The following is a 24768-nucleotide window of genomic DNA, read 5'->3' on the forward strand; positions in this document are numbered from 1 at the left end:
AAGGCATACATAAATTAGAATCCAAAATGCATAAGAGCACATTTCAGAATGAAAAAAAAAAAAAATGAAAATCAAATGGCAAAGATTTGAGCAAATGTGTACTAATCTCTTGTGTAGTAATTGATTTTTTTTAAAATGTAATAGATTTCAACAAGCCTACATGAAAAATGGCACAACATGATATTTAGATTTGGGGGAAATGGAGAAGTGAAGATGTTTGAGTCAATTAGGACACGGGTTTTTAATTTCAGATTATAAACTTTGAACAAAATTATTTCTGAAAAACACTAGTATGTGGAGGGATTTCACATATTGAATTAGACTTATTATTTTATACAGATGTATTGGGTCTACCTATATACGACCCACCAGTCCACTATTCATCATTATCTCTTTAGGTTCAATCAAATCAAAGTTAATTTGTTTATATATAAATTTAGAAAGCATTTTCAAATAAGGAAAATGTTAACTAGTGTCTCCAGGAGACCTTATTAACATTTTTTTTTTTTCTTTTTCAATTTGGTCCATACCTCAATTTTGGTAATCGTGGCCAACATAAAACACAAAAAAACTATCGGTTCAATTACAGTTTCACAAAACAGAACATGGTGATATAAAAATAGTGATCTTTATAGCTCTGAAAATAAACAGGGAAGAAACAATTGTAAACCATTGTGTCAATTTAGCTAATCTAGAATACTTATTACAGTGCCTTTTTCCAACATTGAATAGATTCTAGGATGATAAAGGCAGTGAATCCAATAACATTTTCTAACCCAATTGTATTGGTAAAGGTCTGATATCGTTCAACTAAGTCTTATTTTGATCATGCCATCTCTTTCTAAACAAAAAGTTGATAGAATTTATGCAGTTCCATTTCGTAATTGCCTCCCGCATAATGTGATGAATACTATGATGACATGAATAGACATATTGGTTATCGTTATTGCCAAACTTCATATATTGACTATGGGTAATATTAATCAGAGTCCTGAAAGTATCGATTACTAAAGTTTCAACTTCAAAAAATAAGACGGTTGGGAGTATTCATAATATCAAAATAAATACAGGTTATATAGCCAAATCAAATTGTCACTAATGAATAATAAACATTAGTTCTAATCATATATTCATGCTATATACATGATGAAGAAAAGTAGAGAAAAATTATGAGTTGGTGATTTACAGTTTTATACGATAGATAGATTTGTAATTAAATGGTTAAAATAATATCATAAATATTAGACATTAAAAAACTAACAGAAATCATCAATTTGATAAATAGAGATATGATTAAGAATAAATAGAGATATGATTAAGAAATCAAAACAAAACTTTTATTAATTAGGAAACCAAAACAAAATTCATAAATTATTTAAAAGACTAAAAGTACAATTTAACCTATAAATATCGATTCACTTTTTTACAAGATATAAGTATCAATTCATATATATTTTTTAAAGTATCAATTCATGTAAATTATTAATATTAATTCATATAAATCCCATTAACAAAAATAGTAATTTTATCCCCTCAAAAAGTTTTTTTTTTTATCTATATAAAGTTTAAAAAATATATTCAGTTAGTATTACGTGTCAGACTCATCCAAGTCAGATCCGACCTTTGGACCTTAAAACTGAATACACCTATTGAATGTTTGATTCGGTCTTAATCACCTTTGCCAAAACAAACTAGGACTCTATCTTTCCCTTTCCCACCAAAATCCCAACTACTTTCCGAAACCCAACAATTTTCCCACCAATAACAAAGAACCATCCTAAATGGATCCCTTTTCATTTTCATATTATTATTCAATTCACATGAAAGAACACATCATCACCAACTCAATGGATCCCAAAACCGGCTTCAATTCCATTTCCAAAACCTTCCACAGTCTCAGACCCCCACTCAACCTTCCTCCACCACACGCCAATATCTCCGCCGCAACATACACCTTCTCCCTCCACCACTCTGACTTCAACTCCGACTCAAACACTCTCCTCATCGACTCAACAACATCTCACAAACTCTCTTACTCCACCTTCATCCAACGCTACAAAACCCTCGCGAAAAACCTCACTCTCCGCGGACTCACCAAACACCACACCTCATTCATTCTTTCCCCAAACCTCGTTCAGGTTCCAATCCTCTACTTCGCATTGCTCTCCATTGGCGTCGTTGTTTCACCAACAAACCCAATCTCCACTCCCTCAGAAATTTCTCATCTCGTTAACCTCTCTAAACCGGTTATCGCTTTTACGACGTCGTTTTTATCTCACAAACTTCCGAAACAACTCGCTTTAGGAACGATTCTCATCGACTCGCCCGAGTTCGAATCCCTCACCACCGAAACAGATGTTAGTTCGACGGTGTCGCCGCCGGAGGTCAGTCAATCCGACGTGGCGGTGATTCTGTACTCGTCAGGTATTACAATTCTTGATAGACCAAAAAAATATAGAAAAGTGAAATGAATATAACTAGCTTTTATATCTCTAATATCAGGAACCACAGGGAAATCGAAAGGAGTGATGCTTACTCATCGCAACTTGACGGCGACGGTGGCGGCATACAATGCCGTTAGGATTCCGACGGCGAATCCTGCGGTGTGTTTGTTAACAGTGCCGTGTTTTCACGTGTACGGTTTTACGTACCTTTTGAAGGGTGTGGCTATGATGGAAACGGTGGTGATGATGGAGAGGTTTGAATTGGGGAAAATGTTGGGTGCCGTGGAGAGGTTTAGAGTGACTAATGTTGCGGTGGCGCCGCCCGTGGTGGTGGCGATGAGTAAAGAGGGAGTGACGGATGGGTATGATTTGTCATCGTTAAAAACTGTGGCTTGTGGAGGTGCTCCGTTGGGAAAGGATAACTTTGTTGCTTTCATGGCAAAGTTCCCTCATGCATCTATTATCCAGGTTTCTTCTCAAACTTACAACACAACATGCATTTAGTTATTTTGAGAAAATAGAAGATGCACTGACAGTGTAAAATATATAGAGACATCCAATGAGCATCTTGTATTATGCTAAATCACAGAAATATTTTAAAATTAGTTGTATGCTATGAAGCACGGACACTTCTTGGATTAGGCGTGTCCCAGTGTCAGACACGTGTCGTGTCCGACACCGACACACACCAACACTTGTAATTACATTAAATTATGTGATTTTTTCAAATTATTAGTTGTGCCGGCGTGTCACTGTCTGTATCCGTGCTTCCTAGGTTGTATGACATGACAATTTGATAGCTTCTCATCGGATGAAAGTGTAAAACTATTTTACATTTTGTTATAAATAATGTTTAGCTATGTCAAAAAAATGTTTAAAACTTTTTAGTTATAAGAAAGACGTCCTTTCCTTTATCCATGAATGGGTGGGAAGAGAAATTCCTATGTGAACTCGAAGGGATACACTTACCAAGGAAATAGAACAAGTAATTCCAAACTGCATTTGTGAGTTGCCTCAAAAGTCATTAGCATTTCTGTAATAAATTTAGGTGGGGATCTGCTGAGGGTGGTAGAAACGTTCACCGATTAAGCTAGAGCAGACCTGGAAGAGTAAAAGCAAGAAGGGGACTAGGATTTTGAGGCTTTAGTGGATTCAATAAGCCAATGGGAAAAAGTATTGAGGCTTCTAATTGGAAATAATTCCCTCATGTCAAGATACTTCCCGTGAGGTGATTTTATCATGGCCAAAGTGGGGTATCAACCTAGTTATGTCTCGAGAATTTTAATGTATGCCAATGAAATGTTTGAACTCGGTGCTAGATGGGTGATTGGTGATGGGAAACAGATTAATATTTGGGGTGATATCTGGATGCCTGAGAAACACAATTTCAAAGTCTCCACCTGAGTCACTCCTTGATCAAAGTGCTAGGATCAGTGAGCTTGTTGATGCAGGTACAAAGCAATGGAATTGAAAATTTTAGTTCTTGAAGATTTTAATAACTTTGATGCACAACAAATCACCAATATTTCCATAGCTATGAGACTTCCAGCAGATTCAAGCATATGGCTTATCACCTTTTCTAAACGAGGAAAAACAGAAGCAGACCCCAGAATGCTCGAATGTTAGAGCATAAGGTTTGTGGATGGCAATGTGGTATATCTCCATTCCAAACTGCGTAAAATTTCCTTTGGAGGTTTGTTTGGATTGTTGTTCGAGTAAATAGATATTTTAGTTCTCGTTGGTCAATTTACTCCTCAAATTTATAAAGTAGCAATATAGTCTCTTAAACTGAACCATGTCAGTCAATTTAGTCATTTTTTCAAATTTAACACCACAATTTTAAAGGTTCTATACTTGTCTTGGTGCAGCAAGAGATTACTCCCGTCAATATTTAGGTATTTCGGTCGTTTGAAGAACCAAATCGACCTTCACAATTTCAAGGATTAAACTACATATTTACTTCTTCCCACTAGACACAGTCTGAATGAAAAAAGAGTCAACTTAGAGCCCCCCTGCGCGATCGGCAACACAGGAATTGACTGGTTGGGTTCTACTCAGCCCTTGGAATTCATGTGCCAGACAGGCTAGACATTAACTACTGGATGCTACACTGTCTCACTTTCTCTGATTAGTTAGCTCAAAAAATATTCAGCACCACCCTGTGGAAATTTCTGAAGGGAACCTCACTGTGATTGGACACCTAACATAATCTAGAAGAAAGTGGGGCCATATGGGAGAGAATGAGCTGGGTAGTGAAATTCCTAGAACTCAGTTACGGGTTTGCTATATGAAGGAGTGAGGTTGTGTAGTGATACTGATAGAAGTGGTCAGACTCTAGTTTACCTTTTCTTTACTGCTATTCTACCATTGTAGAGTCTTTGAGCTCACCTTCATCATCATTCAGTAAATTACAGTTACTTTATCTTGATTTTACGGGTTCCATCACACTGTTTTTGTGAGTACAAAATTCAACCCGATTCAGGTGGCTGCCTCTGCACATCTATTTGGAGATGAATTTAACAGAGTTAAAAGTCGGCACCTAAAGTGTTCACATGGAAACCAGGGTCAAAGTGAAAGGCCCCTGCCCCTGGATTAACTAAGATAAATGTTGATGCAGACTGTTTTATAGATGGTTTCACTGGCTGGGGAATGATATCCAGATAATGCAGCAGGCATTGTGAAGGCTGCAGTCACCAAAATTGGAAGATTGCAGTCTCTCTCACCCTGGCAGAGGCATTGGGGATTAAGTTGTGTCTTCAATGCGCTATGGAGAAGCACATGGATAATTTGAGAGCTGAATGTGATTCTGAATGTGTGGTTAACAGTCTATGGTGTTGCTAAGTTAGTAGACTAGAGATAGATGTTGTTATTTTGGACTGTATTTAATTGCTTAGTTAATTAGAAAAAGATAAGAATAAGTAGCATTAGAAGAGAAAAGAAAAATGTTGTGACTCATGCTCTAGTTGGTGTAGCTAGCAAGGAATGTAGGAAGTAGATTTTGGTCTAATTCTGTTCCTGATCAAGTTTATCTCTTCTACTATAATCTACTGTTATGATCTTATTTCAATCTAATGAAACTAAATTTGCTGTTAAAACCAACCACATTTTCTGGAAACACAACAGAATACTTAAACTATTATGAATGAAATTTATACAACTTTACAAAATAAAACCAAACTGAGACAAATCCTCCTTTTGATACAAAATAACCTCTACCACGACCTAAGAGTCCAGTTCAAAGATCACATGCTGCATTATCAAATCTGTTACCCATCTAAGAGGAAAAAACGATCCCGTCGTTTCTACGTCACGCAGCGACAGAAAAGTTGTAACCAATCTATAAGATCTTTCACAAAGGAGCTATTTTCACCTCTCAAAATGCTCCTAGAACAAGTAACTCTCATTTTTATTATAAAGTGCTGCCCCAATATTATCCTTACAAACCATCACGTGGTGCCACCATTAGTTGTTAACATAATAACTCGTTTGTATATTGTCAACTGTCATTGATTTTTAACATCAAAAACTGTTGTGTAGAAATATATAATTTAGTACTATTTGTTATGTATTTAATTTTTCTAAACAAAATTGTTGATTAACATATCCATTGAAATTGTCAATTAAGTAGTTAAATACTTTAGAAATTTGTTTGGTTATGTAAAAACTTATAAGATGAATACAACCTTATTATTATAGGGATATGGTTTAACTGAATCAACAGCCGGTGTTATCCGAATAGTAGGTCCTGAGGAGGCTAGCCGGGGAGGAACTACAGGGAAGCTGGTATCAGGGATGGAAGCTAAAATAGTGAACCCAAACACAGGAGAGGCCATGTCTCCTGGTGAACAAGGGGAACTTTGGGTTAGAGGACCTCCAATTATGAAAGGCATGTACATTCATTAATGCTATTCTTTTGTGAAACTACTGAAGTGTTGGTGATTAGATTATGGTTCTAAATTGCTGTTATGGTTACAATGTGAACCTTGATATTGCGGATAAATTCTGCCTCGCGATGCCATTGCCGAGACTCCTAAAGCTTTTATATATTTTATTTGCGGTCGTAATTATAGTTGTGGACCGCAATTTAGAATTAGGAATTAGATTATTGCCAGTTCTTTAATGAATAATGGACGTTGTTATTGTACATTTGGTATTTGAGCAGGTTATGTTGGTGATCCAGTGGCAACTTCTGTTACTTTAGTGGATGGATGGTTGAGAACCGGTGATATTTGCTATTTTGACAATGAAGGTTTCGTGTATGTTGTAGACAGGTTGAAAGAATTGATCAAATATAAAGGCTACCAGGTATGCTTCTTTAGGCCTTCAATCAATGATTGCAAAAAAACCAAAATAGAGAACTGCTAGGTTAATTTGTTTATCTGCGAATTGTTTGCACGTTTTTAAAATAATTTTAATTGAAATTAATGTTTTAAAACTTTTATGATAGCTGTGAAATTTTCTTAGTCTCCAATCAAAGAATAACGATTGGATTCGTAATTCCCTTCTCTGTGGGCTCAGAATTCAACGTGTGAATTAAGAACGATTTGATCCTAGCCATGGCTTTGGAAAAAATCTATCAGGAGAGGTCAACCTCTAAAATAAATTTCAGATCTCGAAGGATTAGTCTTCGCAGTTGGGATGCATTGGTTTACAGAAAAAAAAGTCAAAAACTGAAATATGCAATTGAATTTTGATGTTAAAATTATGCAAAAATTATGAACTTCCATGTTTTATTGTTAAATCCTAATCTATATGTTAAAGTATTCTTATGTATTTGTTTTTTTTTTATACTACATTTGTAGGTGGCTCCTGCAGAGCTGGAACAATTGCTCCAATCTCACCCAGAGATAAAAGATGCTGCAGTTATCCCGTAATCTTCTTTCTTCACTTATCTCATAAGTCCAATTTTTTCAAATTTTCACATAAAATAATCTTTTATAAAATATGTTTTAGAAAAGACAAGTTAATAGGACAGAATGCATAACCTTTGAAAATTAACAACAGATACCCTGATGAGGATGCTGGCCAGATTCCCCTAGCTTTTGTGATAAGGCAGCCTCACAGCTCCATGGGTGAAGCCGAAATAATAAATTTTGTAGCCAAACAGGTGCTATTTTCTTGAACCTTTTTATTATTATTGATATTTCAGTTTTCTTTCCCAAAATCAGTACTATTCCTTCTTGTTTGCTTGTTGAAGTGTATTTTGCTCGTGGTTGTAGGTTGCACCATACAAGAAGGTAAGGCGTGTGGTATTTGTCAATTCTATACCAAAGAATGCAACAGGAAAAATACTGAGGAAGGACTTGTTGAATAAAATTCTTCTCCAACGAACTTTCCCTAGGTTATAATATCTTTCGACGATAATAATGATGAGAATAACGACGACAATTCTAAAGGGAAAATTTAGAGGTGAGACTATGGGGGAAATTGAGGTTGTTTCACTGGAACTTGCATAGAATCGTCAAAAATAGAAAAATGGTGATGTCAATGGAAATTCTAGAGAGGTATAGTGGTGTAGCTAGAATTTCTTAAAGTTAACAAAATAATGTTCTTCTATATACAGGCACAACATAATCAGATTCTAACCACATGCTTAAGAAAAATAGAAAACCAACACCATGACAGCCGGTTTTTATTAGTACTTTTTTTATAAGCATGTTCAAATGAGTTTCACATAATAGATGATTTTAATACCAATGCTCGATCCAGTCTAAAGTTCGATGCGTCTATGTGCCATGTCAATTTATAAAGAATTCAGTAATAATAATTTAAGTTATTTCATGATCAATAACGTCATCCTACGAGGCTCGATTCAGTAAGTAACAACTCGCAGCATACAAGTTCATTGTCGAAATACATAGATAGGATAGGATGGCGAATCCGACTTGCAAATGTCCAATTCTACATAATTCCATAAGTAGTCATCAGATGCCAAAGGTGGATCAATTTAGTAATAATTCCATCAGTGGTCATTAGATGTCACACCCCATTTCAAGTATATATCTCATGTTATTGGTTGGATCATTAAAGATCAAATCATATTAAATGGTTCATGATCTGAACCATAAATTTAAAAGGTTCAGTTAACCAAACTTTTCAGAAAAAACGGTCCCTTGAAATATTGGGAGTTACTAATGCTAATTTGTGTGTGACCTCATGCATCCATATAACAAGAGCTGAAATGCTCCTATTATTGTCTCGTTTTTTATAAGGTTATGTCTAAAATTGTTAATCTCTATATAATTTGGTTCTTTAAGATAAATTGTGTCTTATGTGATGATAATGATGGGGATAGTCTTCATGTGTTTTATAATGAGGAGAGTCTTCATGTGTTTTTTTAAATGTTCCAATAGCTCTAATGTTTGGTAAATTTGCTCTCTTTCAACTATTATGAATACAATCGTGAATCAAAGTCTGAATGTGTCAGGTATTATCTTTCATATTTCGTAAAATATAATTGTTGATGAAGCTACACTGCTTGCATGGACTTTATGGAAGCAAAGGAATAACATAGTATGGAATACTGTGATTGCTGCTCAATCTTATGTTGTTGAACGATAATGCTCATGATGGTCGATGGAAGACATGTTGTCAGATGGAGTAAGCCATCATCAGGAAGGGTAAACTGTAATATTATACTTCTTTTTCCTCCTTTCACAACATAATGATTTTCTCCATTTATGATGTACATGTTGGAGAAGCTCGTGGCTTACTTTCAACTCTTACTTCTTTTTCCTCCTTCATTTTTTTAAAGAAATTTCATAAGTTTTTCATTTTCTTAATTTCCATTTCAGCAAAGGTAGTGGGTTATTTTTTTTACTAGTTTTGGAATTTTTAGGTTATGCTTGTGTTAGAGGACAAACAAATAAGATAGTTTAATAGTTAAAGTTTCCTTATCTCACCATAGCATTTATATTTTTTATGATGTATCATCTCATTTGTACTCTTTACTTTTTAATGAAATGAATTGGTTTTGCTTTGTTAAAAAAAAAGTTATACTCTTGTGTTTTAATTGTGTTCTCTAGGTGTGTTTGATCTCCTAAAAAATAAAGAACATGACAATTTCAATTGTACAATATTTGATTTGTAAAACTTTTTTAGAACAAGACAAAAATTGAAATTTCTTTTTCCTCACTAAACCAACGCACAACTTTTTGTCCTACGTACAAGTTGTCTACAATATCAAAATAGTTTTTTGTTCACAAAAAATCATATAAGACAAAAAATTAGTCAATACCATAAAAAATTTCATGTTTTGTTCAGTTTTGTGTTGTGTTGTTCTGCTCAATACTTACTGTTTAACAGATCAAACACACCCTTAATTTCTTAAACACTTCAAACATGTTGTTGTGGAAATTTTTGTTAAAAAGAATGGACTAAAATCAGTTATAGAAAAATTTGTGGATCGTACTTTGAGGACATTTTTAGAGGGATTGAAATGAAAATTGGTATATTTAGAGAAATCAACAACATATTTAATCGTTGTATACCTAAAATGCTTCACCTCACCATCTTAGGGGACATCACATATTGAAACAACATGCAACAGAGTAATGGAACATTCTACGATGTCTTAGAAACCACCTCGTTCTTACCTAAAAAATAAGCAGAGCATTGACACGCTTCACCACCTTAAGCATATCCAACTTCTAGAAAGCTATCAATTCTTATTTACAAGGTTCTCATTTGAACCGGATAACCACCCAACTTATCATGGTTCAATTAACTTAAACATACTGAAATATCCTGTAACCAGCTACGCCAAATCGTAGGAGAAAAGGTGCAACAACCAAGGAGTTTATCATGTGATGCATTACTATAAATAGGGGTATCGCCCCAAGTATGATCACACATTATACACTTCACTTACTTATTTAGGCTCGAATATGTTTTGCAAGCACACCCCCTACGTTTTGGAGAAGGAGTATTCGGCCAATCACAATAAATTTAATCATCGACGAGATGTGCACATCTCTTACTCAATAAATACACCTCGTATGTTCATACAAGGACATTGATATCCATCGCCGGGCCTCGATAAAACTAATATATAGGCCTCAATTAACCTCACCATGATTCGCACTAAAATCTAAATTTCACCAACAAACTCTCGTAATAAAAAAAGTATAATATATTGTTTTTATTAGTGATTAAATCTTGTTTTTGTGTAAAAAAGTGAAAAGTAATAATTTGTTTTTTTTTTTTTATGAATCGAATATCCTCTAGTTTGATTGAATGTAACGAATGACAAAACTATTTCTCAAGATATTTAATAACTTAAGAACAATGCACACAATATTAATTAAATCATATAATTAAAAAGCATTTAATATTATATTAAAATATTGGAGGAATTAAAAGTCAAAGTTTTTTTTTTTAAGGGGATTAAAACGTAAAGTTAGAAAAATAGGGTCATGATATAATCATTTTTAACTCCCAAAAAAAAATCCACATTCGACACTCGGTGATGATTTAGTTATGAAAAATTGAATTTTTGAGGTTTCAGTTATTCAGTGAAATTGGACGATAAAATCCTTCGTCTCTATCTCTGCAACACACTCGTTCGGTTCCAGCGACTGCCGCCATTTCTGGTAAGTCAGTCTTCTTCCTAACATCACTTCAAACTCAACATTTTCTTCAAATCTTTCATCTGGTACAACAATTTACCGCTCATTTCAAAGTATGATAAGTTAGGGTTATGAAAAATTAGGTCAACATTGAATTGACTAACTCTGCAAAAAAAATCATAATTTTCATACCCTTTTGTTTTTTCTATCATTGGGTTGTAATGGGTCACTCCTTTTTGATTTCAGGAGAGAGAAAATGGAGTTTGTTCATAAAATAGTTGACATAGCCAAGAGAGCTTCAGAGAATAACACAGTGATCAATGTTGGTTTGGGTGCTGTTTTTGCAATTCTGGGAGCGAGATCTTATAATCAGCAAAAGATCATTGAAGCTTTAGAAGCTGAGAAGGATTCGTTAACCAAAACTAATAAGTCTATTAGGAACACTCTCTGGGATTGGAAACAGCAGCTTTATGCCGAAGCGGCATCTGATTCGGCTCCGGTTCCTTTGGCAAGACTCTATGAAATTTACGGCGAAGCCGCGCCTCCTCAACAATCTGCACCTGGTAATTTGTTTTTCTCTTTGCTCTTGATATAGCATTAACCAATTCAATGAAGCAATGGAAGTGTCTAAAATGATTGTAGGGATTTAAATGAAAGAGATGAATTATGCATTTCATTGAGCGGGATATTTTCATTGCTGGTTTGCTTGATCGATTTCCAAAATCAATTTTCCCATTCCATATAGTTTTCTGTGAGTTATACTTTTGCTGTTCAATCCTGTGTTTGATGAGTATGTGTATTAGTATGCTTTAAATTTGTTCTATTGTTTGAGAGGGAACCTAGTGTTGTCAATTGCAAATCGTAGAAAATAGCAGTTGTTCAAAGTCCGTTATGCTACAGTGTTCTAGTGTTTATTTGACAACACTTCGTACTGAATAGCGCATCACAGAATAATAACTATTTGTTCAAATTCTGCTATACTATAGTGCCACTATTTGACAACATTGAGGGAGCCTAGTTTTGTTGTCAATGTTATGGTAATTATTCAGGAAACTATCTTGTCTCAGTGTCACGAGGTCCAATTTGGAAAAACTGAACAGAACACTTGTAACAGCTGATAAGATGTTACTGTTGAATGATAAGGATATTACTGTAACACGAGGTAGTTCTATTTTTTCAAATTCTAGCTTACAGTTTTTTTCATCTCAAATATATCCAAGATTTCGCCAGAAAAGAAAACCTGAAAACAATGGCTTAGCCCAAAATCAGGTTAGGGAGCCCTGATGAAATTAATATTTTGGTTTTTCCATATGATATCTAAGCTCGCAGAATGTATGTTGATTGTTATAAAGGTCATTTTGATAAGGCCTTGCTTTTGTTTGTGAGCTTATTGTCTACACAACAACCGATTCATTGGAAACTTCCAGTTGAGATAAAAACGTGATGGGGGAAATGGGAAATAGAGGGAGAAAGCAGGATTGGAGGTAAACCAGTAGTTGAGGAGCGAAATGTTAAATGTAACTTTTAGAAAGAGAATGACAAGATACTTTGAGACAGGCATCTTTGCAAACTAGTAAAAAGAAAAAAGAGAAAAATGAGAAAAAACAAAACAGACAACAATTATATACAATATCTTTCAACACCGTAAGAGAAACCTCTTCTAAACTCTTGAAGTGATCAATATTACTCCCACACAGAAAAGCTAAACGATAACAATTACACACATCTTCACTCATTGCACCGGCAGTTGCAGCATTAGACACATTGAGTATTACTGCTGTTGTGGTCATGCCTTAAAACCTCATCAAAGGGAAGTTTGAAAACTTGTTTTTTGGTTAGCTATTGTCCCATCCGCAAGGCACCCAGCAGGGGCTGCAAAGCGGGGGGATGTTGGAGATTTCAGATGTTTCGCTACTGCCTCACCCACAAGGTGGGTAGGCCTGGCCGCGAGGCGGATGCATCGGATCCTGAACCTTATTCAAGCTGTTTTCTTCTCATTTGTTGTGCAATCTTGGGAGACCAAAAGAGGACACTTTTAGGGTAAAATTTGAGAACTTTGGGTGAGATTCTAGGGTTGGAAAACACATTGTAAACACCTTGGAGAGCGAAAAATCTTTGAAGCTGTTGTTCATGGGTATAAATTAGGTTTGTTCTTTGAGAACTGTTGAAGTTAATTTATTGCAACTCTTTTGTATCTCTTTGTAAGAAACTCATTGATAGTGGATTCGAGAGCTGCTCTCTCCTCCAGATGTAATTCAATTTTTGGGCCGAAACGTGTAACCAAATATTGGCTCTCTCTCATTATCTTTGTTCTTTGCTTTGATTGTGGATTTGTTATACACATAGGTTGCTGGATTAGATCTAGATCTGAATGTTCTTGCTTGCATTGTTTGTGTAGTTGCCATTGTTATTTGCTCCTCATCTTTGTCCTGGTTAGTTTTGACAAAGGGTCCAAATTTACAACAACTACCGTGTAAATTTCTTTTACATGGCCATCTTGTAAAGCAGTAGTAAAGGTTTGATGTTGGTTATCCAAGTTAGATATTTTATTATACCAATCAGGTGAATTGGTGAATCCACATTTTCGATGCACAATGGATTGTATGCCATGTCATGATTTCTTACCTTTAATTACTTCTGTTGTGGTTTTTCCAGGAGATCCTGTGAGGAAAGATGCTAATCCAGCTGGTCCAGCCAAAATAATGATCTGAGATCTGAATTGCTGTCAGGGTTTTAGAAGCTTTTAGCGTTGCAAGGCTGTTAATAAAATATTTTCTGAGAGTAGGAACATATAATTTTGTCATCATATTATTTTTTCATTGGCAAGTAGATGTAAAACTTGGAGGAAAATTGTTTATTTATATACACAGAAATAATGTAATTGTTTGCATAAGGAGGATGTTAATGTCATTTTTTTTGAGCAAATTAATGTCATTAACTAAATATAATACTTTCTTTTCTTTCACTTTCACTTTTACCAAACAACTAACAAATCATCTCACTCTTACCACATATACCTCAGTTCTATTATTTTATCTCTTTCTGGGTCATGTTTCACAGTCATGGGTGGTGCAAGACCTTCTGGGAAAAGGGCGTCGCTTCTGTTACCACCATGAAACTTCACTTTATCTCCTCCAAGTAGTGAAAAGATGAAAGGGAAAAATGAAGAGAAGTTAGGGTTTTGCTCAATCCCCGTAGCCTACTTTTTTGCAATCTATAATAAGCATATTTGGCTTTCTATGTGACAATGCAGAGAAGTAAAATGTGAAGGTTGCATTTTTGGCTTTCTCATGGATGATATGCTCTGCATTGGAAAACACAATAAGCCTTGGTAGTATGCATCATTTTTCATTTTTCCTTCTTCCCAAATTATAAGTCGCTTTGAGAAATTTTGTTGTTCTTAATTATAAGTCGTTTTACAATAACAATGAAACATTAATGTACTTTTCCTAATATACCTTTAACTATTTATTATTATTATCTCTTCTTTCAATTATTTAATTTATCTTTTCATATAATTTATTAAGGACAATTTTGTAAAATAACTCAAAATATCTCTTTCTCATACAAAATTAATTACATTTCTTTATGCGTGTGAAAAGTTTAAAACGTCGTATAATTTGAGATGGAGAAAGTACCTTTTATTTTTGGATCTTTTGCGGCACTTCAATTTTTGGAAATAGAGGAGAATAAATGCATAAAAGGTAGAGTAGGGTTTTAAATTATTTTTTAATTCTTGACGCATCGACTCCTTGAAAATATGGACAGCTCCTCCTCAATTAGATATAATTTTACTTACGGATATCTCTGGGGCGTTAAAGCAGCAAATTACCTAGTCCTTTTTCTTGTTTTTTTTTTCTTACTTTTCCCCTTGATAAAAAAATCTGCACCTTTTTTGTTTTGATTTTGGAGTATATACCATTCTTAGATTTAGGCGGGATAAGTTTGCTAATTAAGGAATAAAAATGTTATTTTGGCTTTTAGGTTCATGGAGACTCCTTATATTAAATTATGAAGGTTTAAGTGCAGTTTTGCCCCCCCTATTTTGACTAAATCGGAATTTTACCCCCTATTTTAATGTTTTTTGGAATTTTGCCCTCCACCGCATTTGAGTGCAACTTGGCTGATGTGGCAATGGTGATTTGGATTTTAAATATTATCTTATTATCCACCTAATTAATTATTTAAATTAAATAATTTTTAATTACAAAAAATAAATAACTTTTTAAAAAATATCGAAAAAAAACTTTAAAAAATACCTTAAAATCCAGAAAATTAAATTTTTAATTGCATTTTTTTTTAATTCAGAATATTTAATATAAATAATTTAAATAGGTGGATATTATTTTAATATTGTTTAAGCCACATCAGCACATCTCCTGAAAAATATTAAATTGGAGGGGTAAAATTCAGATTTTTAAAATAGGGGGCCAAAATTCCGAAAAACATTAAATTGGGGGGGTAAAATTCCGAGTTTTAAAATAGGGGGGGTAAAATTTCGATTCAGTCAAAATAGGGGGGGCAAAACTGCACTTAAGCCTAAAAAAAATTCTAACATGTTTGTGTGCTAATGAGAGAAATTTAATATGGAAAGTTATGCATTCTAATTCTCTAAGATCATCCGCAATGGTGGATGCTTCACCTGTTAAGCATCGGGCTAAATAGACACCCCCATTGTAGAATGATATTTATTGGTGTTTATAGAGAAGGGTGCTTATATAAGCACCTTCTCTCTCTTCATTTTATGTGTGAATTTCAATTAATATTTTTCATTGAAATAAATGAGTGTTTTAGAAATGTAATAATATAGAGTTATTAGTGGAACCTATTAATAAATTTTGTTTTCGTGCTGGGTTGGAGGAATTGAGTGCTTATTAGGTATTGACATTAAAAAATTATAAAATGAATGATGTGTACATGTGGGACCCACGTAAGCACTCAAATAGGAGAGCTATATTGTGGATGGTCTAATAGTTGAATATTTATTCTTTCAAGACATTTTTTTTATAGATTTTTTAATTTGCGTTTTAAAGCTTCAAGTTAACATGATTTTTATAGTATTACATACATGTTATTTAGGCAGAATAAATTTGGTAGTTAAGGGATAAAAATGTCGTTTTAGGTTACATGGTTTCACAAAGACCACCTTGCATTTATGTTAATTAAGATAAGATAAGAAGCAAAATATCTTTCTTTTTTGTCACAGAAATAGAAACAATAACAATACTCTTTTCAATACTCTTTCATTGAGTGATATTAATGTAGGTCCATCGATGTACATGTAGATCCACCGCTATATCTGAGTTTCGTTTGTGTACACTTTGATTTCTAAATCTTACAATTTGATTTCTATTTGTGGTTGTTTTACAATTCTACTCCTATTTGTGTAAAGGCATGTGAAAATCTAAAACTCTGTATGAGTAATTTGTGTACACTTTTTGTCGGGCCATTTGATTATTAACGTTTTTTCTATAAGCTTATATCCTTCCATATTTAGTATATATTTGCAATGAAACATGCTCTGTTTGTGTTAGATTTGCACTTAACAATTATATTTCTCATCTTTCCTACAAATTTATTTCTTTTTCTGGATGAAATTATGGAGACAAACAAAAATTATGTATTCCCATTTTGTTAATATTGCTGATATTTTAGATGTTGATATAATTTGGTGTGTTCGAATGAGTTAATGTGAGATCAAGGACTTGAACCACTTATCTTGTGAAATCCAGGTCTATGTGTGTTTGATAGTAAGTTAAAAATATATAACCATTATTGATTTGGACAACTTGGTGTTGCAGTCAATCTCACTGTCTTAGTAAAGGTGGTACTAGTTAATTAGGTTCACAATGTTGACTGATAATGCCTTAAACCTCATAGACCACACTCATTTATGCATAATTTCAACTTCCCATACTTGGAGAATCAAAATTTGGCATAATCGCTTGAAATTAGAGTAATTTTATTTCATGTTGTGAGAGCATTCTGGTTAAGGTCTAATTGTATGAGGTTAAGATCAATGAGATTGTGGATCTTGCATCTGAAGTGCAGATTAAGTGATGGGCGGAATTTGAGGCCACATAGAACTCTATCTAACTTGCAAATTAGGGAGCCATCTGATGACTCAGCCTTGGGGCTGCTGCATGTATACCTCTTCTTCTAAATGTCTATTCAAGAGGCATGTATATATAGATAGAGTGTTGCATATTAATTAATATATATATAGCTAGAATGGACAAGTTTGGCTGTGCATTGCAATGCAAATATTCCGAATCTGTCCTAATGACAAAAGATTAAGGCTAACTTTGGACTGTCATACGTTTATTTTTAAGACTTACTTTATATTAATATCTTTAAACCATTAATTCAACCCATCTTTAAATAGACTAACAAACTAATATCCGGATGAGATTAAACTCTATTTTGAGATTTAACATGTAATACCCTAAAATAAAACTACCATTTTTTACCTATAGTATAAATTGTCTAGAAATAGATTAAAATAGTAGTTAGAAACAAGATGAAATTAGGGTTGAGGACAAAATAGATAGCAAAACTAAGTGAGGATAAAATCGGAATAACAAAACTAGATGAAATTGCCTAGACGTTTTAGTAATCATAATGTTAGTGTTGAAAGACGATTAGATTGTGACCATAGGCTGCTTCATTAATTTAATGGAAAGTAACAATAAATATCACCCCATGAACTTCTAACAATCAGTACGTTGATTAATTAGGGTAGCCATCTAATCATAATCGTTTTAGTATCCAATTTGTTTTTGACATCCTCTTTTTTCAATCAAAATAGTAAAAAAAAATTAAAATAAGAAAAATGTTACATAGACACTACTTTAATCTTAATTACTTTATTAAATCCATCTTACAAACTGCATGCAATACCTACCTATATCCTTCTTGCTGCTTCAAGCATGGCTTTTAGCTCTTCATCTTTCATCTCTTACAAGGTCTTTCCATTAAGCTTACACTAACACAAAAAATAGTTCTATCTTTATAGCAATTAATTGAATAAATAGAAATATAGTTTCTTTTTTTTTAGATTGATACTAACACAAATTTACATCTTTGATCTTCTTGATTCAGAAAGAACACTTGGGTTACTTTGTTTTTCCTTCATCATTTCCATGCTCCTTTATCACTAATATGAAATGCAAGAAAACAATATCAAAGAATATTGTTTCTTTGGTATCACCGGTGAAGAACAAACGCAACCCTTCAGCAACTGGCTCAGTTTGGTTCAACTCTTATACACTCTCTTCTTTTTTTAGTTTAAGCCTCAAATTTTAGTTCTAGTGATGATCTTGTTTTGTTGATTCACTGTAGAGTAAAACTCCAATGACTACGACGGAGAAGATACTCGCTAGAGCTTCTGAGAAGCCTGAGGTTAAGCCGGGGGAAAATGCATGGGTTAATGTAGATGTTTTGATGATCAACGATATCACTTGTCCTGGTGTCTCAGGGATCTTCAAGAGAGAGTTTGGAAGCACTGCAAAGGTATGTAATGTATGCTCCAAATGAGACTAGAAATTGAACCGGTAAGACTTGTCTTATGGTTCAAAATATTCAATAAAGATTGATCTGAATGACAAATAAATAAATAAGTATTAAAAAATGTAAAAAAATGAAAACATATTCAACCTATTTCATATTTAGTCAGATTTCAATATAACTGAGATCAAACCAACCGACAATCTAGCCGATTCTTGGTTGAACAGATCAATTTAATACGTTTTTTAAAGCATTGTTATTATGAAATGTATACATACTAATAAAGCTTTGTGCAAGATTATTTGGATTTAGAGAAAAAATAACTAAAGATAGTAGAGATATGAACTTATGATAGGCATATTTTAATATTTACATAGGAAGAGGTTTTCTAGTTTGTTGATGTTTTGAGATTGAAGGTTTGGGACCCTGAAAAGATTATAGTTATCCCGGACCACTACATATTCACAAATGATGAACGTGCGCACCGTAATGTGGATACTGCAAGAGAATTTTGTATGGAGCAAGATATAAAGTACTTCTATGATATTCAAGATCGCAGTAACTTTAGGGTAAGTATAACTTCCGTTTAGTCTTAACTAACATTTTATTTAATGTATAAACGGGCATTTCTTTCGGTCATAATTTGAACTTTAATTCATTGCGTTGTGAATGATTAACCCCTTCAAGGACTTTGTTAAGAGATTAATTTGTATGCTTATTTTATACGGGCATCCAATTAAATTATATCAAATTGATATTTGTAGAAATATTTTAAGAATTAACCTTAAAAAATACGTTATAAAGGGGAAGTCCATTAACCACTGAAGATAAATAAGTGAAGAATTCGTAGTTTGAATTCACAATGACTGATACGTATACAATACAATGTCCTCATCAACTGAGATAAGATCTCAGAGACCCTTATAAAATGTATTAATTATATACACATGTGAACAAATTTTAGATCTTAGGTGTATATAAATTAATTATTTTTTCCCTCAAAATAAATAAATAAATTATTTTTGTTAATTAAATGGGGTCAAATGGTATTTCCATGATCATATCTCAATTGATGGGACATCGAAGTATATATGTAAAACTGGAGTTCGAATTTCAGATTTTCCCGCTTATACATTTAAAGTGAATTTATAAGGCTATGTGATAAAAAGAATGGGGTCAAATGGTGTAACTGTGATTATGAGGATGCAGAATGCATATCGATGAATGAATGGTTCAGATTATTAATTTATGAAAATTGCAAAGAAATCCCTTTGTTTTAGAATGTTTTTCAAACATCCTAAATCCCCCTCCGCAAGCACTTCATGCTGAAATTCGAATGTGTGTTGGCAGGTCAACTTCATTCGCGACATGAAAACTTACTACTTAGTTGAAAGGTTAATTAATTAATTAATAATTTGGCCATTGATTCCATTTTCAAGTTTGAACTACTAGTTATTCATTTTCATAACTTTTCATTCGTTTTTAACTGTTCTTATTTTAATTAGCAGTTATTTTATTTATGAATGATATTGAAACATTTTATATTTTATTGCATTGATGTAACTTTATTTATTGACCGTCAATAAATAAGGTTCAATTGCTTAAAAGATCTAAAAGAATGCAAAATAATTTAATACCTTGCAGGCAAATTCTGATTATAAAGGTGTTTGTCATGTTGCTCTTGCACAAGAGGGTCATTGCAGACCTGGAGAGGTGATTTCTGTTACCATTTAACTAAGCTGTTTGTATGCTCATAGTCTACTGTAAAATTATTACATGTTAGTTATGGATTGATTACCTATAGATGAACAACAAAATATTATTACTATTTAATACACAGCTAATTGGCAATAGATCATTTTTACAAACTAACACTCAATTTCGTCCCTAAACTATCAGTCTCCCACCAATTTAGTCCATAAACTATTAAAATCAACTAAAAGGTCCCTAAATTATACTTCCACCATCACTTTAGTCCCTCTATAGTTTAGGGAGCTTTTAGTTGATTTTAATAGTTTAGATACCAAACTGCGAGTGATAGTTTAGGGGCTAAATTGATTGTTTATTCTTATTTTCACAGTTCATCATGCTCCGTATATGAAGTGGTAGATATGGTCTATGTTAGGATCCGCTGTTCTAATCACTTGACATATGATAACAGGTCTTGCTCGGTACAGATTCACATACGACATCAGCTGGAGCATTTGGTCAATTTGCCACTGGAGTTGGCAACACTGATGCAGCTTTTATATTGGGGACAGGGAAGATCTTACTCAAGGCAAGTCAAAACATATCATCATTTAATAAAATGTGAAAGCATTTGAATATTTGAGGATGTTTTCATTCCAGCATTAGTATTGATAATTCCATCATTGTTTCCATGGCTTCTATGAGTGAATTAATATTAAGTGATAAGCAGTAACATGCGAGTTGACTTGTTTGCTCACTTGAGTAAACCTTAAGATCAATTTACAAAGCGATGTTTTATTTTTTCATGACCATATGCTGATCTTCTATAACATCACTGTTTTTTTGTTTTTTTTTTTTTACAAATTCTATAATATCACTGTTAATCTTTCAATTATCATCGAATTACATAGATGGGAAATATTCAATAATATTTTGTTTCTTAAAGATTTACAAGCTACATGTCCAACCGATTGCATACAGGAAAGCACAATTTTGATTTTTGAATGTGCAGAAGGGCATCCTTTTAGATGAGCAAAAATCCCCTTCAGAGTTCAGTTTCAGCACTTATAATATCCTGAATGCACTTTTACTGCAGGTGCCTCCAACAATGAGATTTGTAATTGATGGCGAAATGCCAAACTATTTGCTCGCGAAGGATCTAATTTTGAATGTAGGTGATGGGTTCCTCTCATGTTTTTTCATTAGAATCAAATGCGGCTGATCAAAATATGTGACACGAGTATATTATACATTTTAACTATTTTTTCTCTCTCACTTGGTGGTGTTGCCATGTGCAAACATTAACCACCAACATTCAGATCATTGGCGAAATATCTATGTCTGGTGCAACATACAAAACGATGGAGTTTGTTGGGACCACCATTGAAACTTTAACTGTATGTATACATAGGTTTTCTTTTTCTCTATGCTAATGTTATTTTTCTAAGTATAACATTTCTGACGCGTTGCATTGTAGATGGAAGAAAGGATGACATTATGCAATATGGTTGTAGAAGCTGGAGGAAAAAATGGTATTGTTGCTGCTGACAGGACCACATACAAATACCTTGAGGTTGTTGGAATTAATCGGTGCCCTTTATGTTCTCAATTTCATTGTTTACATCTTCTCTTGGAAAGCAACCTTGTAATATGTTTATGTATTTGTGTGCTACTGACACTTATACATACATGCAAAAAGCTGAACTGTCAATATAATGAAAGACAGTGAGACTGAGATGCGCTAGTTCAGTAATGCTTTAGATAAAGATCCTGCAAGTGTTTATTCATGTAAACTAACAAGTTTCGCCAATCATACTCTTGCTTCATTTATAGTAGTTGTACATCTTAATTCTTTTCCTATCTCTCGTTGCCACGGATTACAAATTGTTTGGTTGGTTTGCACAGGATAAGACATCTACTCCCTACGAACCAGTTTTCAGTGATGAGAAAGCAAGGCAAGTCCAGTTCCTTCCTCAATTCTCATACATATCCAATTATAATTGTTTTTTTCATCCGTAGCTATCAAGGTAGTTCTCTTATGGTTGTTATTAGCTCAACTTGTTGCTTGAATATGGAGTTATTGGAATCCAAGTGTGAATGGTTAGTCCTACTTGAATAGGTTTGGGATAAATGAAGGATATATAGAAAAGAGTCCTATAAATATTAAAAGTTTTGGTGGAGATTTGATGTTCCGGTCTCTCAATGGTCTTGGTCATTTGTCTAGTGTTGCTCCCAATATTCCAACAGTTACCATATTTGACAGGTCAGAGATAGTATTTTGAATCGAGTTTGGTCTTACAAGACTCTTTGTTCTTTGGAATGTAACTTTGAAGATATCAACATTTCTGATTCTGATTGACCAACTGAGTAAATTGTTTATGGTGGTCTTACTGAAGAGTTCATTTCCTGCAAATATAAGAACTTTAACTGTTGAAATTATGAATTTTCATGTTACATCAAAGTTCTGCTAATTACAAGTAATTGGGTGACATGAAGAGCTAATTATCTTATATTCTTATTCATTTCTCCCTATTATGCAATCTTCACTTCGCCTTAAAATTGTTATGAATCTTTAAAAATTCGTTTATTTCTGAATCCTGATATTAACACTACCAAACAGCCACATTCTCCTGATAACCGTGCTTTGGCAAGAGAATGCAACAATGTTAAAATTGACCGAGTATACATTGGATCATGCACTGGTGGAAAGACCGGAGATTTTATGGCTGCAGCCAAAGTTTCCTTAGCTGCTGTATGTTTACTATGATTTTCTTTTTCACATGAAAACTGCATATAATTTACAATCACAATGCATATTTATAAAATAGTGTGTTAAAATATGGTAAACATTATTGCTGATCTTTTCAAACTTTTTTACTATCTTTTAACATAATGAAATCGGTTCAACTGTAGGGGAAAACTGTCAAGGTTCCTACTTTTCTTGTTCCTGCTACCCAAAAGGTGTGTGGAGGTGTACTACTTCTATTTAAGAATATGGACTATGTTTCTATTTTTAGAAATGTTAATCACCGGAATCGCGGATTGAACATTTCACTCATTACAACTTTTTCAGGTTTGGATGGACATATATACGCTTGAGGTACCTGGCTCGGGTGGAAAGACATGTTCAAAGATATTTGAAGATGCTGGTTGTGATCCACCTGCAAGTCCTAGTTGTGCTGCATGTATGGGTGGCCCAAAAGACACATATGGACGCATAAATGAACCCAAGGTCAAACTTTTTCAGTAATAGAACATCAAAGGAAAACCTTATATAGCTATACATTTCACATGTTAGGGGTTCTGTTTTGATCATGTTTTTATTTTTTCTAAATAAGTACGTGAAAATAAATAATTTTTTTTTGCCTAACTGTATTTTGGAAAGGCTCCTTGCCAAACACTCTAGAGTGTTAACTATGTTGGAATTGATAGAAAGAGATCAAATAGAGTGGAACATGCTTCATTTTATAGAGATTACTTGTTTGTTTATTATATTCCATGTCAATAATTCCATTAAAACTAAATTTGATACAATGATAATTTCATTCCATTACATCTCATTCTGTATAATTTCAACCATCACTGGATATAGGTTTTGCATCAATATGAAAATTCATATGGTCCACGTGTTACCAAAAATTTCATATAGTTCCTCAACCAATCGAAAGAGATATTCTCGCAGCTTTGGGCTCTCAATGACCAAACAAATCATCGGACAGTGAAATGCTCCTTCAAATTTAAGACTTGAGTCTTGATCAATCTTAAACCTAATTTTTTTATTACCTAATTGTTCAAGTAAACTTCTTGATTATATTAGCAACTTTTGGTCTCAAGTTATCATGATCAAGAATGGGAAGGGACAGTCCATTATAAAAATGCAACACACTAACACAACTTTTTAATGTCACAAATTTGTATTTTGGTTTTCCTTTTGATGTAACTGATTAGAGGACTCTGAAAGCAGGTCTGCGTCTCAACAACAAATCGAAATTTTCCTGGCAGGATGGGGCACAAAGAAGGCCAGGTGTATCTTGCTTCCCCGTATACTGCAGCGGCGTCTGCCTTAACAGGTTTTGTAACCGATCCAAGAAATTTCTTGCAGTGATATAGCATATGCAAAAATCAATTTCTACTTTCTTTACATAACAGGAAGAAACCAAATTTATATATGAAAATAATAATGTAATTTAAGTCAATTGTTTTTCTCACAAGTTAGAGTCTGTTAGTGTAGAGCATATTGTTACAACTTGGCAGCAATCCACAGAATTGTTAGATTAGATCATTACAACAACTTATGTATACATTCATGCCTAGATATGCAAGTATTTCTGTTGAAATTCACATGCAACAACACCTGAATAATGTAATGTGGTTCTTCACATACGAACTTCCTGTATCAAGTTAAATCTCAGTGTATCAATCCCATGCTTTATGTTTTTTCTTTTGGAAGCTTAAGTAAAATTAAGGTGCGTGTGGTTGGATAAACATCTAATAACTGGATTCCAAAACAGACTAGTTGCAAAGCGAAAACAAATAAGTATCAATGTAGACTTTAAATTTTG

General features: G+C 33.6%; 3 protein-coding genes across 6 annotated transcripts; all 3 read left to right on the forward strand.

Annotated features, from left to right (window-relative positions):
• Window positions 1-1674: 1674 nt before the first annotated feature.
• Window positions 1675-9351, forward strand: LOC11431202 (4-coumarate--CoA ligase-like 9). Of its 4 annotated transcripts, none has more exons than XR_003010843.2 (8): window positions 1675-2424; window positions 2503-2912; window positions 6141-6330; window positions 6607-6749; window positions 7247-7314; window positions 7449-7551; window positions 7664-7948; window positions 8872-9351. XR_003010843.2 is itself a non-coding variant. In XM_013613160.3 (8 exons), the coding sequence occupies exons 1-8, from the start codon at window positions 1782-1784 to the stop codon at window positions 8899-8901; spliced, it is 1605 nt and encodes a 534-aa protein (XP_013468614.1). In that variant the 5' UTR covers window positions 1675-1781; the 3' UTR covers window positions 8902-9350. The 4 variants fall into 4 exon arrangements, 2 of the variants coding, with proteins under 2 accessions (XP_013468614.1, XP_003590732.2); XR_003010844.2 differs by having other exon boundaries at window positions 7664-7853; window positions 8872-9350; XM_013613160.3 differs by having other exon boundaries at window positions 7664-7681; window positions 8872-9350.
• A 1521-nt stretch (window positions 9352-10872) lies between these two features.
• LOC11431203 (uncharacterized) lies at window positions 10873-13936 on the forward strand. The gene is made up of 3 exons (XM_003590685.4): window positions 10873-11035; window positions 11258-11574; window positions 13667-13936. The coding sequence occupies exons 2-3, from the start codon at window positions 11268-11270 to the stop codon at window positions 13720-13722; spliced, it is 363 nt and encodes a 120-aa protein (XP_003590733.2). The 5' UTR covers window positions 10873-11035; window positions 11258-11267; the 3' UTR covers window positions 13723-13936.
• A 3898-nt stretch (window positions 13937-17834) lies between these two features.
• Window positions 17835-24606, forward strand: LOC11432785 (3-isopropylmalate dehydratase large subunit, chloroplastic). Its single transcript, XM_039830999.1, has 15 exons — window positions 17835-17976; window positions 18113-18259; window positions 18353-18523; window positions 18934-19086; window positions 20162-20230; window positions 20679-20795; window positions 21303-21377; window positions 21526-21603; window positions 21684-21779; window positions 22112-22221; window positions 22326-22479; window positions 22827-22958; window positions 23120-23167; window positions 23280-23438; window positions 24171-24606. Exons 1-15 carry the CDS (start codon window positions 17941-17943, stop codon window positions 24309-24311), a joined length of 1686 nt encoding a protein of 561 aa, XP_039686933.1. The 5' UTR covers window positions 17835-17940; the 3' UTR covers window positions 24312-24606.
• Window positions 24607-24768: the final 162 nt, after the last annotated feature.

The sequence above is a fragment of the Medicago truncatula genome, chromosome 1, assembly GCF_003473485.1.
Source record: "Medicago truncatula cultivar Jemalong A17 chromosome 1, MtrunA17r5.0-ANR, whole genome shotgun sequence".
NCBI lineage: Eukaryota > Viridiplantae > Streptophyta > Magnoliopsida > Fabales > Fabaceae > Medicago > Medicago truncatula.

Bases quoted from the DNA above. Each gene is read 5' to 3' on its own strand.
- LOC11431202 (XM_003590684.4), top strand. From the start codon at position 1,782: ATGGATCCCTTTTCATTTTCATATTATTATTCAATTCACATGAAAGAA. The intron at 6,750-7,246 runs GTATGCTTCTTT...CTACATTTGTAG, and splicing joins TCAAATATAAAGGCTACCAG to GTGGCTCCTGCAGAGCTGGA. The intron at 7,315-7,448 runs GTAATCTTCTTT...AATTAACAACAG, and splicing joins AAAGATGCTGCAGTTATCCC to ATACCCTGATGAGGATGCTG.
- LOC11431203 (XM_003590685.4), top strand. From the start codon at position 11,268: ATGGAGTTTGTTCATAAAATAGTTGACATAGCCAAGAGAGCTTCAGAG. The intron at 11,575-13,666 runs GTAATTTGTTTT...TGGTTTTTCCAG, and splicing joins TCCTCAACAATCTGCACCTG to GAGATCCTGTGAGGAAAGAT.
- LOC11432785 (XM_039830999.1), top strand. From the start codon at position 17,941: ATGGCTTTTAGCTCTTCATCTTTCATCTCTTACAAG. The intron at 18,260-18,352 runs GTTTGGTTCAAC...GATTCACTGTAG, and splicing joins ACCCTTCAGCAACTGGCTCA to AGTAAAACTCCAATGACTAC. The intron at 21,378-21,525 runs GTAGGTGATGGG...ACCAACATTCAG, and splicing joins CGAAGGATCTAATTTTGAAT to ATCATTGGCGAAATATCTAT.